This window comes from Numenius arquata, chromosome 3, assembly GCF_964106895.1.
Source record: "Numenius arquata chromosome 3, bNumArq3.hap1.1, whole genome shotgun sequence".
In the NCBI taxonomy this organism is placed as follows: Eukaryota; Metazoa; Chordata; class Aves; order Charadriiformes; family Scolopacidae; genus Numenius; species Numenius arquata.
The window spans coordinates 72,011,767-72,033,257 of NC_133578.1; the positions used below are offsets into that span (position 1 = coordinate 72,011,767).

Sequence of the window (21,491 nt, forward strand, 5' to 3'; positions counted from 1 at the left end):
AAATAAAATTGCATGATCACATGAAAGTTGCAGAAATACATCAGACGTCCTCTATAGAGCCCTCCCTTTTGCTACTGTCCAGAGTTTCAATTGTACATAAATTTCTGTTTTTATAGCCCTTCTCCTGACTTCTGAGTATACTTCAGAGCAAGGACTATTCTTTCTAAGTATTTAGAAAGGACCAAACTGACAGTATTTATTCGTGATTAAAAAACCCTATAAAAGAGCAGCAGCAGGGCAGCTTGTAATTCTTAACCCCAAAATCTCATGCCATATGTTTTCTTTGCCTCCCTTTTGTAACTGAATCTATATTAAAGTACCTGATTTTACTGATCGCCTTTTTCATTGTTTGATGAATTATACAGATGAGAGTCCCTGTCCAAAGTCCAGTCCCCAGTGTTGTCCCTTTAAAATTCTGATCTAGAAGAAAATAATCACACAATGTTCCTTTCTGGCTGGTAAAGACTTTGAAGTGTGCTTCCTACACGCTGAAACAGCAAAACCAGATATATGAAAACTTTATTCTACAACAGGACCACACAAACTCAGTTTGGGAAAAAATGCAAAACATGGATCTTTTATCAAAACGTTTAAACAAAAGCATTTTCAAACTGTTGTTTTGAAGAAGGAAGAGAAAAAGAGATTTCAAATGTTCATTAATTCAAATTCCAAATAATATGTAGAGGGGGGTGTGTGTCGTGGGGTGGGATATCTTTAAAAACATTGAGGGAAAAGGGATTTTTCAGACTTGTGTTTCATCCAGCTTATTCCTTAAACAATGAAATGCAGGGACAGCTCTCAGGAAAGAAATCTGACACTCTCCATATTGGAGGAACAGCTGTGCCTGTCCCCCCGCATCCACTGAAGGATGCTCTCCTCTTACACACCGTACCTTGCTGAAAGACAGGCTGGGAAAGGCAGAGATATTAAGATTTAGCTTTTGCACTCCCTAAGGAAGCTCTGAAAAGGAAGAAAACCCTTTGTCTGTGCTTGGCCCAAATTTCTTTTCCATGAAAGAAGGGATGGCTATGTTTTAGAAGGAGGTGAACAAATGCCATTCCAAGATGGAAACTGAAGTCTGATGGCTTTTCCAGATATCTGTCTCTGGAGGCAAAGGTTGCATAGGCGTATTTTCCATGCTGATGACTGGACTCTGAGAAAGGTTTAGATAAGCTCTTAACCCATGTCAAAACAGCCTGTCGTCTGGGACTTTTTAGCAGCGTGCCAGCTTTATGAATGAGAAGAGCCTCCGGTACACACAGGAGCGTCCTGTCTGCTGCCACGACAGTGAAATGCATGACCATGGTGCTGACAGCCCTTTCCACGCCAGTGTCTATGCTCGTCTCTACTTTCAAAACCAATTACTCCCTGCAATTTCACATCTCAAGAAGTCCCCCAGAGACCCTTCCTGCTGGCTTTGCACTGTCTCCCCTGTATTTCCACTTCTCTCCCATCAGACATGAGGCTGTTGCAGCTAATTTTGTGGAGCAGACCATGTGTCTTACTATGTCCCTTGCTGCTCCAACTTTCCGTTTCTCCTCTGCTGCATCTGAGTGGTTTCTGGTGGTTTCCTCAAATGTACTCTTCATTTCTCACCCCAGGCACTACAGTATCCACCAGCACAACTATTGTGAATTATTTTCAGTAACACTACATCAGAGGAACATATTGCTCTCGTGCCTTACAAACCAAGACAAAGAGGATCTAGAAAAAGGCTGTTGCTGATGACACTGAAAATCAAAAGCCTAAAGAGCCAACAGACCTGAACGTTTATCTATGACGCATGCTCTATAGTCAGCTTCAGTGATAGTTTCATAATTCATAAATGGATGAGGTCTCCAGTTATTTCACCGGGTGGCATTGTAACTGGAGTACCAACATTATTTTTAAAAATAAAGGTTTTTCAAAAACATTCTCTGAACTGTCTTTGCAGCTCTGTAAAAGTACTGAATAAAGTTGACTTTGTACATAACAGTCTCTACAGTAGAATTTCTTGCTTCCAGTGAAAGGCAATATTTGTTTAATTTCATCACTTAGTGTAAGATATGGACATGATCTCTTTTGTCTACAGAGGAAGATTTATTTCCCTATGTGTTTGCTTTGAGTTGGTTTACGGAGTCAGTACAGCAAATGAGAAAAACAACAAAAAACTTCCCTTATGGTCTTTCATTTCAGTACTACTAGTGATCTGCACTGGTGAAGACTTTTTTTTCCCTTAGTTTTGTTAAAGGTATAGATCTTATTAAAGATAGCTCTGAGCAATATCTTCCAATTTCGAGCAGCGCTGGCATAGTTCGAATTCAATCTGAGCTTTGCAGCTGGGGCCTGTATCCTTTTCTTACATTTCACAGTATTAACTTGCATTATAAAAAGGATATTAAGGACACTGTGCATTTCAGAGGATGTAATTTATTTCCTGAATTGCTTAAGAAAAGCTGGGCTTGAGCTCACACCCTACGGACAAGTCTATACTAATTCAATCACTGCCAGCCACGACCATAATAGGTACAGCTTGTACCAGTCGCAGGTCTTAGTTATACCAGCAGGTTATCTACCAGAAGGCAAACCTCAATGACAGCCCAGAGACATTGCAAGTGTCTCTGGTGAGGTATGGCATTTGTGTTTAAAAAATACAGAGTTTTACTTGCTCAGCTCAGGGAATCTAGAGAGCGGCTCAGCAGACCATTTGCAGGTACCTGCTTTAGGAGAGCTTCAGGCTCCACTGGTGATATTAACTGGATCTTCATCAACAGGAGCTCAGACACCTGCATCCCCATCCTTAATCCAACAAGTGTGAGAGAACACATCTTATGAGGAGCAGCTGAGGCAACTGGGGTTGTTTAGCCTGGGAAAAGGAGGCTAAGGAGAGACTTTACCTCTCTCTACAACTACCTGAAAGAAGGTTGGAGGAAGGTGAGGGTCAGTCTCTTCTCCCAAGTGATAGGACAAGAGGAAATAGCCTCAAAATGCACCAGGGGAGGTTTAGATTGGATATTAGGAAAAAATTCTTCATCAAAAGAGTTATCAAGCATTGGAACAGGCTGCCCAGGACAGTGGGGCAACTGCCATCCCTGGAGGTATTATGACAGCACCTATTGGTCAGTGTTAGGCTGATGGTTGGACTCAATGATCTGAAAGGTCCATTCCAACATATTCTATTCTATTCTATTCTATTCTATTCTATTCTATTCTATTCTATTCTATTCTATTCCTGTAGACATACACAGCAACCTAAGTGCTTGCATTTGGTGCTGAAGCCCAGCCCTGGTAACTCAGTGATACACCTCAGAGTGTCTGAGCCCTGGGTTAGCACTTGGGCCATCAGCTCCCCTGTGCTGAACCTGGGAACTCAGCCTTCACAGCTCTCTTAGCAAACACTGCCTAACTGCAAATCTCCTTTCTCCTGAGGATACCCCTCCTGCCTAGAAAAGCATTTGCAAAGGTACCTCATCAACTCCCTTCAGCCCCTTCTCTGAGCTCTTCCTCTCAACAGATGATGGGATAGATAAGCTACACTGAGATCTTGGGCGACCATGAAGAAATGCACAGCCTTGTTGATTCCCATGCTTGATACCCATCCATCTATTTCAACTGAAAGCGCTTTACAGAAATGCTCATTTTTCAGTCTGCATTTGAACAGCCTACTGTAATAGAAGTTTGGCCCATGATTAAGGTTCCTGGAAAATGAAATAGTACAAATAAATAAGAACATAAACACATTATGAGTTCAGATGTCTGTGTCCTTGCTGCAGGAAAATCATTCATATCCAGAGGAGAAATAAGACACAGAGTGTCTACTCCATGGCTTAATGATGTTGCAAGATGCACCATTTCTAAAGGTCACTGGAAAATAAATACTCATTTTTGGGGGTGCTGACTGGACAACATGGAGCAAATAAGCAACTGGTTCACCACAACAGCTGATTTAGAAAAAAAAAAAAAAAAAACACTTTAAAAATCTTTTGGGATTAAAATTTAATTCATGTTGGTGTCTGCAAGGAGAGAGGCAAAACTAGGGCTATCTTATTGTCACAAGACATCCCCAGGCTAGCTGAGAAGTTGCCGCCTAGCTGTTGCTTCAGGATTTGACACTTAAATTAACTCTCAGATGTGACCAGACCTCATCAATGGTCCTTGAGAGTTGGACTGACACCATCTCAACTGCGGTTCTTCTCTGGATCTGCTGACTCTGCTCTTGAGTAGCCTTCAGGTGGGTTCCCTAGCACAGCTGCCTGATCCTTCTGTGGCTTCTCAGTTGGACTGAGGATGACAGCAACTATTTTTCTTGACAAAGCCCAGCAAGAATATCAGATCATCTTTTCTATGTCTTTCAGCAACAATGCGTCTTCTACAGCTCCTACATCTACTCCTATATAGTATATTATAGTATATATATATTAAATATACAAAAGTATATTTAAATTCAAAATAACAAAGGAAAGGGAGGTTGTTTTAGTGTCCTATTCTAGGACATGGCCAATTCAAATCAGTTGGCCCTTAATGCCATGGAGATAGCACAGACACAGGTGACAAAGACTTCCATATATGACTTGGAAGAGTATCCTTGTAACTACAGTAAAGGAAACTGGTCTTCTTCTTGAGTATTTTTGGGGCATAGTCTCATGAAGAAAAAAAATGCTGATAAAGTGCTTAAAAAATCTAATGTCACAAAAAGTGCTGTTAAGCTGAAAAGTAGTTTTGTCACAAACTGAATGTAAGCACTTTCTCCAAACAGAAATATGGAAATCTGCAATAATATGCCCAGAACAGAGTGCCACTGCTGGAATAGGAACAATATTTTTCCATTCTTACAGTTAGGTTGGAGGAACAGTCAATTTAAGTATCCCTCGATGGGGCTAGCATTATATGCAGTTTTAATTAACATAAAATTTGCTAACTTTACTTAGCCTGTGCGGAAAGGAAAATTATTTAATGCCATGTCAGCAAGTTTCTCAGATTTATAAAATCGCTAACACATGCATATATTTTTTTTTTAAAAAGTTACAGGGAACTTGAGCTGTGCGAGTGTGACACTGTTTGGATGGATAATATCAGATATCTCAGAAATAACGCATGGAAAAAAATCTTCCCCCAAAAAACAAGGAAAATCCCCTCCCAGTGGTTCAGAAAGCTTGGGAGGACCTTTTAATGTTATCCAATGGAAAAAAAAACCCACAACAAAAACAACAACAAAAAAAAAAACCAACAACAAAACCAACAAAATATTTTAAATCCATTAGAAATACTGTTTTCATTCCTCTTGAAAGCTGCAGATGAAATACTTGCAAACCAGATACTCTACCAAAGGAAGAAGTCTTTAAAATATGTTAACCAGTATCAAGTGGTGTTTCGCAGGGCAAGGTTCCCAGACGGACACAAGGGCTCTCACCTGCTTGGTGTCGCAAGGCCCTGGATCATCTCTCCCACAGCCTCCGCACACATGTGAACAGCTCATTGCAAAACGTCTGCCACAGAAACCATCTCTAGATCATGTTTTGTGGTTACAGGGGCATAGTTTGCCAGAGGAAACACGTGAAAAGTCAGCATCTGCTGTCTAGCAGCGTGCTGGCTATTGCAATACATCAGCAACAGTGGTAGCAATGGAGGTTCTTCATTCCTGCCCAAAACGTAACCAGTTATTGAAAAAAATACGAAAGCCAAAGACCCAGTTCACTGATCTATTATTGAAAAGGGAATGAATGAAATGCTCAGCTTTACCCTGAATGGTCAGCTTGAAGTGAGGTTGCATCTTTCCTGCTTGAGGACATTTCCGCAGAAGTTTTTCTTATTGCAGGGGTGACCCTACAAAGTGACTCTGGTCAGCTGAATTTGGCTGCCAAGTTAGCAAGAAAGCAAGCCAGAGGCAAGTGTCAGTGGTGTTATAATACAGAGCAGAACGGGTTGATCCAAGGTGGAACCAAATCTTCTCTGATGGTTCTTAAGATGCACAGCACTATTTTGCCCTTATGATGTTACAGATGGTGCAATTTAGAGCACTAACTTGCCAAAAGCTTTAAAAAAAAAAAAAGCAACTAAGGGGTCATTAACTTACAACATCCTTCCTCACAGGGAGAATAAACATTTAGTTTTAAGCCCCTGCCTCTACCTTCCTCAATAAGCCAACAACTACCCCTCTATAACAAGTAAAAATATGAATATCAAAGCCACAAAAACAGCCTTGTGCTCAAAGAAGTGTGCTTTCTGAATAGCAAATACCTTTTAAACTGTTTCTTCCCTCAAGACTGCAGCACAGGAGGTATATCTGCAATTGCCAATTCACACAGCCAACAATTAGCTGAGACACTGGCCTAAATATTACCAAACACAAATCATTGCTTTCCCTCCGGAATGATACTGGTCTACGTACCAGCAATGGGGAAATCAAATACAAAACACCTCCTTATGTCCCCATTCAAAAGATGCTGAAAAACTCTGGAAGGTAAAAGTAATTGCTGCCAGACAGACGGGCTTCTTTCAATCACAACAGGATAAATTAGTTTGGCTCTTAAAGGAGAAACACCAGCTTCAAAGACAGTGCAGGTGAGAAGATAACAAGGTCATGGCATGCTGCATTGCGGCTCCAACTCACTTGTTGCCACAAAATATGTTTTTCCACATATTATATGAAAAGGAAGAAATCATCACTTACCTGAGGGCCAATCAGACCATTGATTCCTGGGAATCCTGGTTCTCCCTTTTTACCCTGTGAGTTCAACAGAGGAGCGAATATTAGACACCAGGGCAAAGACTGCTATTGACTTTCCAAAGCCTTTCACCCCCAAACCATTAAATCACCATAATGTGGGTACACAAAACACAAAAGCTAGAAACAAAAGCAGCAGACTCCATTTGGACGTGAAACTCCAGTTGTCGTTGTCACATCTGTAACTCTCCAGGTTGCGATAAGAGCCCCCGTAGAGGAGGGCTGGTCTCATGCAGGTCTTGGTATCTCCTACACTCTGCAGTCCCACCTGGGTGCTCCCCACAGAGGGTCAGAGAAGTCACAGTGCTGAGATGCAGCCAAGGGATGTATCATCTGTAGACACAAGCTGAGAGGCACTTTCCTTGCTACAGTCTAGCCCTTCACCCCTCAACATCAAATCCAAACAACGCCCCTTGTGTTCCTTGCACCGTCTTATGCATTAAGAAAGAAAATAATTAAGAGCTCTGGTATGTGGATGAATATAAAAGATTTACTATCTCTAAGCCAGAAAACAGGAATCCATGAGGCATTTCCACCAAGGGACAGAGCTCACTGACTCCTCCACAAGCAAAAAAAAGATTCCTCCAGAGAAGCAGAGAGCTTTGCCCATGCAAGGGAAGGATAAACCAGGAGTAAACCCGGAGTATACCCTTGAGAGATGCTGTGGCACCTGTGTCCCCCTTGGGTTTGACCTCAAATAGTTCACACGGAAAAAGTCCTACATAAGAAAAAAAGAGGAAGAAAAGATGTAGCAAGGATGGGATGCCTGAAGCCATGGTGTTAAGGCAGAGCTTGGATTTGTTTCTGAACTCAACAGATGACTTGCTGTGTTACTTTGGGCAAGTCACATATTTTGTGACTCAGCTTTCTTGTAAAAAAAATCTATCCTTCCCTGGTATTTAATAGACAATGAATCATTAATACCTCTGAGGTTATTAGTAATATACTAGCAGGGTACAAGAGGAGTCCATGTAAATATCTGACAGACAGAGAAGAGTTGTTTTTTCCCCCTCCTCATTTCTACTCCTCAGCCAAACTTATTTTCTTTTTAGAAGGATATTATAATAAAGTAAGCAAGTTTCATGTCGCTGGTGGTGGGATTGGTCATACAGAAATAAGAGTCAGCTATATAATTTTCCCTTTATTTTTTTTTATTGAAATATTTCCAGAAACAATTTGTATCATTCCTGCTGAGTTACATGAGTGAAAAAACTAAAAACATCACAAGCAAACCAAGTTTTCATTGTAATTTCCTTGGTTTTGACTGAATTTCATTAACTGGTGTGTCAGAATGATATTTTCCTTACTTTTCTCATAACAAAAAAAAAGCAGCTGTCATGTACAGAAGAACTTAAGAATAAAATTAAAGGAGTGATTATGAGGTCCTTGGATATCAGAAGTTTGTAGTAATTTCCAGGAAATTACTTTTTTTTTTTTTCCATTTCCATAATGCCAATTAGAAACCTGCATTATATACTCAAGTACATGCACTGTTCACGAACGCTCCATCTATTTTTTCAAAATCCATCACTTCCTTGTTTGTCAAAGCCCAAAACAGCCCATTTTTAACCTGAAGGACTCATGTCAGCACATGATTCAACATACGTATTCTGGTTAAAGATGTTCATCTTGCCAACTGCCAAGGTGACCATGGAAAGGACACTGTTAAAATACTCATTTAAATAAATAAATAAATAAGCTTATGATTAGAGCATTTTTGGGGTGTTATGTGGGGCCAGACATGGGAGATGAGTATGACTACATGCCACCTCCAGCATCCTCCCACTGTGGGAGCCACGCATTAAGGTGGATGGTTCCACAGCTACAACACTGAGGCCAGCATACAACAGAGTATAACTGCTTTCTTCGTGTCCCACCAACCTCATTGGTCTCTGGCCATAATTATCACTCATCTTGTACCTCTCCTTGTGATGTTTGTGTATCTCCTTAGACTCTAATTCAGAGACTACATTAGAGGCAGGAACCTGATGTAAACGCTTTTGATAACCCTTTGAAGGAGCACAACAGAATTAGCTCCCTAAATAGTCACCCTAAATCAGATACCGCAAGTGTGGCTACGCCCACGACATCAAGTTATAGAGCATGAACATACCCTGTTGCATACTCTATACAAAACCACAATGGGTGATACATACAATAGTGTTCAGGCCAACAAAATCCCAATCTGCCTTGTGTCATTGCAAATAAAGAGATGCCAGTAGTACACGTAGACCTTATTTTGGAATTCCGCAAGGGCATGTTTTTTTTTTTAGCTTAAGGGCATTACCCGTTTACAGTTTGCTGAATTGCTGCTTTTTGGAAACTTGGTTCCATCTGTAAAATACTACTTGGGAAACCTAAGGAAAGTTATGGCAGCACCACCTTCTGCCCAAGCCCATCTCAAGAGCCAAGAAGGCAGAGGAAGGACATATTTTGCCTCTGGCGACAAGTATGCACCAATTGTTCTGTTTCCATTCTGATGGCTGAGCATGCTAATCTGCGGCAGCAATGAGAGATATGAAGGAATCTTTTCTATCTTTTCCTTCGGTGTAATGCTGAGAAACATCAGTGCTTTTCAAAACACTCAGAAATACCCTAAAGCAGCATATAATTATACTGACAGAGAGGCTGAGAGTGTAATTTCCCATTATGAAGGGGACATTTTGTCCACTGTGGCAGATACACCCGCCCTGACAAAGACCTGGCAAAGACCTATCAAAGACCCAACAAAAGCTGACAAAAATTTCCCACCACAGCTCTTGTCCCATGCACACAGTGGTGGTCAGCACTTACACATTTTGGTTGGAATATGAGGAAGTTGGGATTCTCAGCCAATAAAAGCTGGTATGACTACAGATCAGATTCTATTTGGGTATAAATGGAGCCCCTGTTAGAGGGAAAAATTTGAGTTGTCCTCCTTGGAAGCAGAGGGTCTGCAGTTGAGGACTCTACCCGTGGTCTGGGATACCACCCATGGTTCATCTCCTGCATAAATTAAGAGTCCTCAACTAATAGGTGAGTGAGTGTGTACATTTCTTAACCATCATTTCTAAAGCTTAAGAATTCTTGAGTTGGTCATGCAGTATTAATTCCTCATACATTCTGAACCTGTAGTTCACTAATGTTGTTGGAGTGTTAAATGATTTTGATATACCTCGTTTCCGGTTGGTTCTTTGCTAAACAATTTTTGGTTAGAATAAAGTCTGAGTTTATCACCTGTCTAAATTTGACTTTGTGAGCCTCTGCAACAGCCACTCAGATGTTAGCCAAAATCAAACTACAGCAGATTTGCTCTATAACATTATATCCCATCTGTAAAGTACAGAAATACTTGCTAGGAGAAATTATACCTATGAGAGCAAAGCTCAGCAAAATGTCACATCGCCTAATAATATGACAGAGAAACCAACAATTATGCTCTGCTATAGTAAGAATGAGCTAAGTGTGTAAGAATGTATATCCTTTGACTATAAGAAATACATGTTATTTGCCTTCATCAGGAATTTGAACAACAGCACAGTTAAAATTGTGTGTTTTACTGGAAATGGATATATTTACCTCACTGACAATTACAGTTTCGCTCTGGATTTAATCTACGCCATCAAACCCTTTTTCCTTCCTTTTGTTAATTTTCTTACATTTCAGTATCTGCATGGTTGAACTTTGCCAGGGCAGGCAGTGTCACATGAACATTTCAAACACCCACAAATACATATGAACATAACCATTGGAAAAGATTTCTACTACACAGAAGACAGGAAACGAAGGGAAAATGTTGGCTCCACTCGGCTAGAGGGGAAATTTTGAAAGGTTTCATAGCCCAACACTGTTTCTCATCTTGCTGTCCAATAGCCAAAATGGCCATATATTTTCATAGCATGTTTTTCTCTAAGGTTTGCCCCCAGGAACAGAGGTGGATTTGGTGGCAAGTACATAGGAAGCATCCTTAACTGTGAAGGAATATGACTGCTAGGATAAATGTCAGTTATTTCCTCTGTAAGATAGATGGGATGCAAGGATTACCCCTTTCAGCCCTGTCCTTCTATCCCTACATTACTAGATAAGTCAGAAGAAATCCAGCAGTATTCATCAATGTTTGAGCTCCCTGAAGGCAACAGCCTTTTACAGTCTCCGTACATATTAGATTATGAAATAATATGAAATAATAATAATAATGAAATAAATTATGAAGTGAGAGCTTCTCCCTAGCTTTAGGATGCAAATATCATCAGGGTTGGCCACCTTAGCAGCGATTATCTGGGCTGTTGTGAAAAAAGGAAAAAAGGGCTAAAAAGAATTCTGGACATTGAGGGAGACTGCACCCTGGGACTGGCTCTTTCCAAAAATTCTGCCTAATTTGCTAGACAAACTTATTCTCCTCTCTCCCCTGGAACATTTACCTATCTCTCCCTGGTGATACCAGTCAACTATTTCCTTACCTTGGACCCCGCAAGTCTAAGGTGGTTCAAATCAAGGAGAGCTCATACACAGAGAAATAGGAGTTGAAACAGTGTTGACTGCTCATCAAGTAATGACTGGCCAGAACAGGAACGTCATATGCAACAACCCACTTAGGAGAGAGATGGGTCAAGAAGGGGAATGTCAAATACATGCATTTCTGTCCTGCCATCAAATGCACAAAGAAGAGCTTAGCAACCCTCCAGAGATCTGATAAATTTGTCTCCCCTGTGACAGATAACAGGGATAAACCTTTCATGTATTGGCAAGTGCTCTTAACACACCTTTTCTGGGTGGAGGAAGTGCCCTGATCCCAGTAGCCCCCAGTTTTAGCAGGATTCTTTAGGCTCTATTGTAAAACAAATATCTAGTATTTTCTGAGACTCATACCCTTGTAATCTAGTTGTAAGGAGTCAAGGTCAGTCTGTTAAGCTTTTTGTGCTGCTCTGATTTCGGGAATAAACATCCAGGGAGTGTGGACAGACAAACACAAAAACCTGCTGAAACATGACAGCTGAATTAAAGATGCAGAAGACACCCCTTTGTAACTCACTCCTGGAGCTGCTGCTCGTTCCTCTTGCCTCAAACCTGACAGACCACAATACTGAACTTTGTAATTAGCTTACAAAAAAAGGGTCTTGCAGTAAAATTTTTCTAAGTTATCTCTGTTTCTACAGTCAACTCACTCTCATCCTGTGCTTCACATGAATTATTCTGTGCATGAAATAACTAGAAAAAAAGGGAATTATTACTTATTATTACTTTTCTGCCTGACTCATGTACATTGGAGTCTTAATCATGGAGAAGGACATTCATTAAAGGTTACTATTTTAAAAAGATATTTTCCATTAATTTTTCCCCCATAAGACTGTTCTTGCTATCCTGTGAGACTCCTGTATTTTTTTTTTTTTGTTTTGCACTGATTGTTCTTTGAGCATGGGAAAACTTTGACAGTGCAAATTTAGAAAACTAGTCTGCAGTACAGCACATCAAACTCAAAATGGGTCTAAGTAGCTGCTACATCATGTCGACATGGAAAGTACTGCTGTAGAATAAATAGATGTTTTCTTTTGGTTTCCTTCTGGAATTTCAATCACTTGAATGAACTTGCATCATTTCAATGAGACAAATTCTTGGAATCCAAGATATTTGGAGCACATTTCAGAATAACGCTGTGTTTAGGCTGGATTACCCGATGATCTGCATGGTACACAGGAGCAAGTCATACATCTGCACCTTTTGTGTCTATCACGCAAAAAAAAGTTGGGTTTATTTCCAACAAATATTTCATTAGATCAAGTGTCAAAAAACTGAGAGCAGAATCAAAGCAATTCAGTTCTCTTCAATTTCACAGAAGAAAGAAGAGGACAGGAAGAGAGGAAAAAAACCCACAAAACCACCCTAAAATGAAACTAGACTCTCAGTGTTCTACCTCTTTTTCAGGCAGTTTTAGTAAAATCAGAGAGACAGTATTGTCTATCACTCAAGGTCTTATGGGGCAGATGAGAACAGCAAAGCTTCTTTATTCCCACTGTGTGCTCTTGAGATGAGAGTATCGTTGTCAAAATACAGACGTGAGGTGCCAGGCACTTGGAAGCAGCTGGCTAATAAAATGAACATAAGCCAGTTGCCTGGTTCAGGTTGGAATTGTTGTCTCCTGCCCCCAGACAGGATCAAAGGATGGATGTGAATTGTCAGATTAGCAGTTCAGCAGATGTACCAAGGAGACCATACGCATTTTTTCTGTGTCCACAAAACACTTCAAGATCTGCAACTAATGCAGACTAACAGAGAAGAGCTTTTAAATGCCCGAAAGATGATCTGGCTTCCCACCTTATGCTCCTCTTAGTGTGTTTCCACTAAGGGGCCACACTCCAAAATGTAAGCAGCCCTCCAATTAGCTTTCCACATTAAAGAATTATGTCTGTGAGTGTTGTTATTATAATTACATGGAAAACACGCGCTCCATGCTGGAGGTCCTGGGAATGGACTGCAGGAGGGAGAGGTTCATATACAGCAGGCTTAGCTTATGATAAATTTGGCAATCAGATCTCTGTAATACCGTCATCTCTTTTTAGAGAATAACACCCTCTTCACTCTCTGTCCCCAAACATGTTTGGTTTCCTTTTTTAAATAAAACATAAGGAAGATGCTCTCTCACATTCTTCAGTCATCTCAGGAGCCTTTCTTTTTCTAAGGCCAAGTAGGGTCCTGTAATGTCTTTTTCAGTCTGTCCCCAGCTCCCTCAGACTCCATCCTCCTGTACAGCACCATATCCCACCCAGCCTTTGGGCACACTTTCTGTAACTCACCAGCAACCTTTATGCTTTTGAGAACAGCTGTGAATATGCTGCTCTCTTGTCCCCAATTTCTGGAAAGCTTGTCTGAGTTTAATACTGTGGTGCTCTGAACTGCTTGGAAGTGACCTGCTGGGCTACATCTAAAGTTCTCAATGCTTGCAGATAACAGGGCTGCTTTGATGGCAAGCCCTCAAAAGGCAACAGAGACACAGAATAGAATCATAGAACCATTAGCCTTTCTACCCTCAAGCGAATCAACACTCTCACCCAACTTGGTGTCATCTGCAAACTTACTGAGGGTGCACTTGATCCCCTCATCCAGATCATTGATAAAGATAATAAATAAAACCGCCCCTGGTACTGAGTGTTGGTTCTTGGTCTTAAGTACGGCCTTAAGCAATCTGCAACATGGTCTTAAGCAACCTGTAATACCAAGGCCAGAAAAAGCCTTGGGCCACCAGAAGCCCCGATGACAGGGCTCCTTCACCCCACTTGGTTATTCAGACAGACTTGTACCACACATTAGCAGAAGACTCTGCAGCTGCTCCAAGAAATGTGCAGTCTAAGGAGAGGTGATGGAAAACTTTTTATGCAAGTATAAAAAATGCATTTAAATGAAAGCTTAAGCTTGCAGTAGCCATATTAAGAAATTGAACTGACACTCTCTTTACTATAACACATATGGGGACTCTATAAAGAATATGTCTTCTTTATTGGCAACTGTACTATCCCATGTATTCTTTTATTTCTTCAGCAATAACAGGAACAGCAACTTAAGGCTAAAAGAGTATCATGCTATTCCTAGAAATCTTCCCCAAATGTATGACCCTATTCCTGCCAGTCAAACTGTCACTAGGGTATTTGGCACAATATGTCATCTTCTATGAAATCTTCACACTGTGTAGGTGGCTCCTGCATCGTATTTATAACATCAGCCAACATTGCCTCTGTCCTTGCACAGCTCAGGATCCTTCACTTCCAGTGGACTGTGTTATGAGACATGAATTCCTCTATAAAATGGTTCCAAGCACATCTTTAGTCCATTAGTAGCTTGTGCCAGTTGCATTACAACTAAGTAAAGCACTGCAGGTTTCTAAGAACTAAAAAAAATGGTCATATCTGCATCCTTCTGTCAGAATAGAGCTCTGCACATGTGCTGACAGCATTTACATCTTAGTTGAGGACCATAAAGCAAAGCTGAGGTTGAATCATACTGCAAAACAGTTACTATTTCACATCAGCCCCTTTGCAGCAAGTGCAGAATAGTTATAAAGTACCTCAGGAGTCAAATTTTCAGGAAATATAAAACATACCTTGAAAACCCACTCCTATAAAATAGCAGAGGGACCAGCCAACTACCTGGTTAGTGATTTTTATCTGTTCTGCACAGGTCAGCTAACAACACCCAGGTTTAACTTCTCAACCTGTGTAGAGAAACGCTTTCTGCAGCCAAATTTATGTAAGGTCAATCAATGACTGGATTTATATTTGTGCTTTGTTAAGAACGGTACTAATGGTGGATGAGTAGTATCTGCTAATCTGCTCTCTCTCCTACATGTAGGTTTTCCATGTAGGTCCATCCCACAAGCCTGGGATTTGATTCATCTCAGGTATTCAGTCATTGAATAATGGTCTTTAATTAAAAAAAAAAATCTATCCACCTAAGATGTCTGGTGACTAATAAGGACCCTTAGGAGAAGAAATCTAACGAGCTAGACACAACAGAGTCTAGGGAAACATCCAAAGACAGTATGGATCAAATTATATCTCTAATCAAATGATCATTAGCAGGAGCATTTCGTGTCCTGTTGCAGATCCTGACAGATCACTGTCCTTTCCCTAACTAATATGCTCTATTAATCTTATTCAAGAAACAATGTTTCACAGCAGGCTTTAAAACCAGGACAATTCAGAACTTGTCAGCTCCTAAGTAAAGCACAGCACAGTTATTTGCTGAAGTGATAAGGTGATATTTTCTGAAGACTGGAAAAGTACAAGAAAGCAAGTAAATGTCCTTTTCCACTGTGGCGTTAACACAAGACTGCATGCCCCATCTTCTGAAGGAGAAGATTCCTAAAAGCCTAGCTTACAACTCATTTTAATATCATGTAATTCAATGGAAAGTCGGTAGAAAAACACATACCAAGGAATCTATTTCTTCCCTGTACAGTCCTTTGCCCATAACCCTCCCATGCTCAAAAGCAGGTCTTTCCCATCCACTCTCTAACAGTTCTGGTGCTGACTCAAGTGCAAAGAATTACAGGCAAGGGGAAACTACCTAAGCTCCTGGTGGACAATGGTACACCAGCTCCCATTATGTGGGAGCTTGTGTTTGAGTACAGACCAAATAGAACAGAAGGTAATAAGTATTGCAAGTGTCTTTGCATTTATTTGGATTAAAGGACAATAATATTTCTATGAATTTTCAACCTCTCTATATCACTAGTGGCTCTACACACTCAGAGTCATATCAAGAGTCCTCTTGGCAGCAAGGAGCAGACACGAAGACAGGTGAGCAAATGACAAGAAAGAAACTTTCCCAGGGTCCCACAGGGCCCCTGTGGACTCCAAGAGGCACTGAAAGTTGCTGGACCATAAAGAAACAATAGAGGAAAGGACGATGGCCTCCAGGTCCCTTAAATAAGTAGAAGAGTATATGTACAGTGGGTCAAACCTTTTTGAGCAAAGCCGTCCCCAGCCCCTTGAGACTTACATTAAATAAAAACAGCAACTCACCCTTTGACCTGGTAAACCAGGGACTCCAGTCTTGCCTTCCGGGCCAGCCTCTCCCTTTAAAAGTGAAAAGTTTTATAAAATTAACCGAGTAAGAAAAATTAATGAACTAAACTATATAACCATTTCCTAGCTGTTTTGGGCTACTGTTACTGCATGGCTACCTAGACAACTCTTACCTGATAATTATGTTGTCCTGTGAGCAGAACAGAATAAGAAAACAGGATAGAGAAAAGTGACAATGCCCTGATTAAACACAGAGCACACAACTACATTTAAATTGCATAATTAAAACCAGATTTACCTAAGTAACACATCTTCCCAATGCCATCAATTTTACAAAACCCAATCAACAGTGAAACACAACAAACAATTCAAAAGCAAGGAAATATAGACTATTTGCAAATGAGGCAGCAGTGACAGCCTGAACTGAGATATCCTGCAGAGTTGGGTTATAAAATATAACTGGAATAAGCTATATTTAAGTCATGCCTAAATTACTGCAAAAATTGTGCTGAAACAAAAACACACATACCCAACTCTTATTTTTCATCCACAAAATATTTTAGCTAGGACCTTGTGGCATAAAGCCAACCCCTTTTACAGCAACCATTCTCTGACCTTCATTACATGGTAGCTGACACGTTACCAGTGAGTGCCTCTCTGAGATGAGCCGAATGCCCATATGGCTCTTCAGGACATTAGAAACAGAAAAAACCCATCAGGTTCTGCATGACAACAGCCTTAAGGTAAAGTCTGCCTCTGTGCAATGACTGCCCATGTCCTGGGTGCCACCTTCATATGTTCGGAGTGGCCACCCACAGCAGGAGACCTTCTCTCAGCAGTGAAGAAAACGGGAGGCTGGGGGCGCTGTTTAAGATCTTAGGGCCTGAATAATATATAGAATTTTGCATGTATGCCTCACAGCAGCCTGAGTTCCAGTTTCTGGAAATTGCAAGCAGTGAGAGAAACAACTTACTGGAGGTCCGGGAAGTCCAGGTTGACCTTGTGGTCCTCGTGGCCCAGGCTCTCCCTATAGAAAAGTTTTTTTTTAAAAAAAGTGTTAAAGCCTCTGTATGAAAAATTTATGGGCACATTACTCATGTTGGCCATCTGTGCAGGATCTATACCACCCCTTTCCTCGTAGGTCCCAAAGAACCAGTGCGGAGACCAGCTGGTTTTCTCTTTAATCCTTCAGCTACTTGAATCATCAGCACTCGTTAGACTGTACACAGACTGATCCACCCACACGCAGTGGGCATTTATCCATAACTGGCTCTTTGTCTTTTCAAAGGTAGTAACTCTACCGAAGAACACTGGGCTATCCTGGATATTCCAGTAAAACTCTGTGGGTTGGGGTTCAGTGCTGGAGAAAAGCAATTCTTGCAAAAATAGCTTCCGCAAGCATTTGCTCCAAGCCAGCACAGCTGTGAAGGGCTTTAAAGTGTCATTTATATGATGCATATCATTATATTAAATAAAAGTAAAACACAAATTACACACCTACCAAGAGAAAATAAAAAATTAAATATATTTTATTCGTACGTAGGACTAACAGACTGAAGCAACTGGTGGCTTTTCCCTATTTAGGTGCCCATGTTCAGAGACAAACCCCGTGTGAAACTCTATTTGAGTTTAACTTTTATATTAACATGTCCCTGGACTTAAACAATTGTGCAGCTGACTCTCTTTGATTTATATTTCTCATTTATGTCAGATTCACCCCACCTGAAAAGGACATTGTCCTTTTTCCTTTCTTATTTATTTTCTTCACTGTAGATAGGAAAACTTGTTTCTTGATGGCCTGACAATGCTTCTATCCACCTTAATTTTGAAGCATAATTTTAAAGCAAAATTGAATCTAACAGGCCATTGAACTACATAAAAGCATCTTTGCAACAGAAGAATAGATATTGAGTCTCACTTACCCGCTCTCCTTTTAGGCCTTCAGTATGCACCTGCAATAAAAATGCATAGTCGTAAAGGAGAAAAAGAGAAAAGCCAACACAGGAGGTGCCGGTGGTGTGATGGTCCCCCACAGTGTCATTTTCTCCCCTCACCATTCCCTCAAGATGCGTGCTAACTGCTACAGCTCCTCAAACCCTGCTGCAGGCTGGGGGATATTTTCTATTTAAACAGCTCAGACTGACACAAGGTTTGCTCACTCAGTTACCTATGGAGTGATTTGTGTAGCTGTATGAACAGTGAGAACTTTATTCACTATCTCGTTGTTATAAATAAGTTAGTAAATTCCCCAGCTCTTGTCTTATTTTGAATTACAAAGTTGTGCTGAACGGAAAAGGCATCATATAAATAGCAGGCTGACTTTTGGTACATGCATGATTCAGACCTTCCTTTGGCTGTGACTGACAGCTGTCAGTCTTCTCGGCCTGTTCTCCACCCACCTCCTGGAACTTCAGGCTTATTTTCAGGTTTTATACCTATCTTTTGAAGTATCTTGGCAATTATTGTCACGTCACTAATTTCACATTTAAGCAGGACTGTAAAAGGCTATTACCCAAACAGGGTTTTTCCAGAGCTCTCTCTTTCTTCCTGCTTTGCTTTCTACCACATTCTGAGTAAGGACATTGCTTGCTGCCTTTCTCACAATTACCAGAGCTTCTCATTCTTGTCTTCAGCACCCAGTCCTCCTTTGGCAGAGCGTGACAGTTAACGTTTCTGGTATCAATGACCCTTTAATGTTTTCCACCAATAGTCCAAGAGTGTTGTTTCCCAATTTTAATTCTTTTTTTTTTTTTTTTGAAAGTAAAAGCGATATTGCCCAACTGGTTTGTTACCAGCCCCTGCAGAACTCAGTTCTAGACCTCTCCTCTGCATACTTTGCAGTTAATCTTTCTCCATTCACGTGGAGATGTCCTCTTCATACAGACACTACAAACCTCTGGACATCCTTATGTCCCTGCTAACGCCTCTGGGTTCACTGAAGGCAGTGACGAAGGCAGAGGGATACACAAAGGCATATAAATCTAGTGCTACAGGAAAGATAAAATCCCCTGTCTTATTTTCTTTTTTATTACTGATTTCCTGATTTCAGCACATCAGGTCCTAGTTGTCTCATATTCCACCAAGACTTTTTGAGATATAAGCCAAGGAAAGAGCATTCCCCCTCATCAGAAATTGCCTTTTCCTTCTCCCGTCCCAACCCTAACATCCAGCCAACAACAAAGGCACTCAGTAATTCAACTCAATTCTTTTATAACTTTCACAGACTCTATTGTCCAAAGGCATCAACTCAACAACTGTCCTGGAAACCACATCATCCTGTCACAGTGCCTCTCTGATGCACCTGAGGCAATGGTTTCATTGCTTCTTCAAGTCCTTGTCCTGGTTTCAGCTGGGATAAAGTTAATTTTCTTCCTAGTAGGTGGTATAGTGCTGTGTTTTGGATTTAGGATGAGAATAATGTTGATAACACACTCATATTTTAGTTGCTGCTGAGCAGTGCTTACACTAAGTCAAGGACTTTTCTGCTCCTCACACCACCCTGCCAGTGAGGAGGCTGGAGGTGCACAAGAAGCTGGGAGGGGACACAGCTGGGACAGCTGCCTCCAACTGGCCTAAGGCATATTCCATACCGTATGATGTATGCTCATGATATAAAGCTGGGGGGACATTCGGAGTTATGGCATTTGACTCCCCATGTAACCGTTACGCATGATGGAGCCCTGCTTTCCTGGGGATGGCTGAACACCTGCCTTCCCATGGGAAGTAGTGAATGAATTCCTTGTTTTGCTTTGCTTGTGTGCGTGGCTTTTTTTACCTATTAAACTGTCTTTATCTCAACCCACAAGTTTTCTCACTTTTACTCTTCCAATTCTCTCCCCCATCCCACTGGTGGGGAGTGAGTGAGCAGCTCTATGGTGCTCGGTTGCCATGTGGGGTTAAACCATGACAGTCCTGATCTTCACATTTCAAAATTTCCCAAAATTGTGGCAGTGCACCTCCTTGTTGGAATCCATCACTTGCCTTCTTCAGAAATCTTCACTGCCTTAAACTTTACTTTTTTTCGAAAAAAACATTTAAGAACATCTCCCATTTAGTAAAGTCCTCCCACGCTCAACTTCCACCTTCTCTTCTCACGCAATAATGCCTACAGTATTTAAGAAAGCTAAAAAAAAAAAAAATCTTACTGAAGAGCCAGGCAATCCTGGAAGTCCTGTTTCACCCTGCAGGGAAACATGAAAAAAATGAAAAAAACATTTCACAGAACACAACATAGCACAATGCATAACAGAACATAACACAAAAGAAAAGCAAACCTCCAAGGATGTTTTCCAACTGCTGTTGTACATTCTTATTTTCAATACCATGTCGTAGTTAATAGATATGAACATGTATTCCCAATTAACTTTGTTCTCTCTGCCCGGCAGATGAGTACTTGCAGGAACTGGTTGTGTTATGTGTTACTGTGATGTTATACATTGATTTTAATGACATTTAGTGGCTAAAAATGAATGATGCACTGGCTGCACTGTAACATGAAATTTGAACTTCAAAAATCTTACAATTGGTGCACACATACCAGACAAATAAACCCAATTGATTCTCAGATCCCTAACAGAGTCTGCACGATGGATATTTGGGAGCAAAAATGCCTTTGTTTGTTAATGAGCAAAAAATCTTTGCAAAAAGAAAAAAAAAGTAAGGAACGGTACCATTTTCCCCAAGTCATTTTATAGAGCAGAGTCACGTTATAAGTGACTTATATAGTCACATTATAAGTGTTTGCAGGACACTGAGATGCTACACGCTCTTTACATGATTTATTTCCATCTTGGCTATCAGTTTTTTCCAGCCTGTTTTTCTCCAGCAGTGTCCACCATTTATTATGCCTTAAGAACTAAGGACCCAGAAGGAATACCCTTTACTTTTTGGTACAGACTAATGCAAAAATTACCATATAACTTCCTTTCACACTCTATTTATTCTTTACTCATGTAGGTCTCTACAGGAGTATGACCCAGCATATCTTTCATGGTCCTTCCTCTTAAGACAAGCTTAATTGCTATTTGTTATTTATTCTAAAGAGAGTCCATAATACGCCAGAAGGACTGAAGAGGCGTACATCAGCTGCACTGAAAGTAATGGAGCAAGAAGCTCAACATCTTCTGGAAGCACCAAATGCAGCAATTTCAGAGGTATGGATGAGGTGTTATGAACTCAAGACTGCTTTCTACCGCACCCATGCTGGAGCATAAAGACCTTCTTGTCACTTATCGCTTCAGTGGATGTGCCCTGACTGTAGATGCTTCCGAAACCTCACCTATAGCTCTTGA

The 21,491-nt window shown here is 40.8% G+C and overlaps 1 protein-coding gene across 1 annotated transcript in view; it reads right to left on the reverse strand.

The window, feature by feature from the left end:
* The window catches only part of COL22A1 (collagen type XXII alpha 1 chain), a 199,071-nt gene that overhangs the window by 66,165 nt on the left and 111,415 nt on the right, over window positions 1–21,491 (reverse strand). The window contains exons 18-22 of the mRNA XM_074145482.1: window positions 20,346–20,381; window positions 18,123–18,152; window positions 17,174–17,227; window positions 16,198–16,251; window positions 6,650–6,703 (exon numbers count right to left, since the gene is read on the reverse strand). Of these exons, the coding sequence (XP_074001583.1) occupies window positions 6,650–6,703; window positions 16,198–16,251; window positions 17,174–17,227; window positions 18,123–18,152; window positions 20,346–20,381 (228 nt within the window). The remainder of the gene's footprint in view (window positions 1–6,649; window positions 6,704–16,197; window positions 16,252–17,173; window positions 17,228–18,122; window positions 18,153–20,345; window positions 20,382–21,491) is intronic.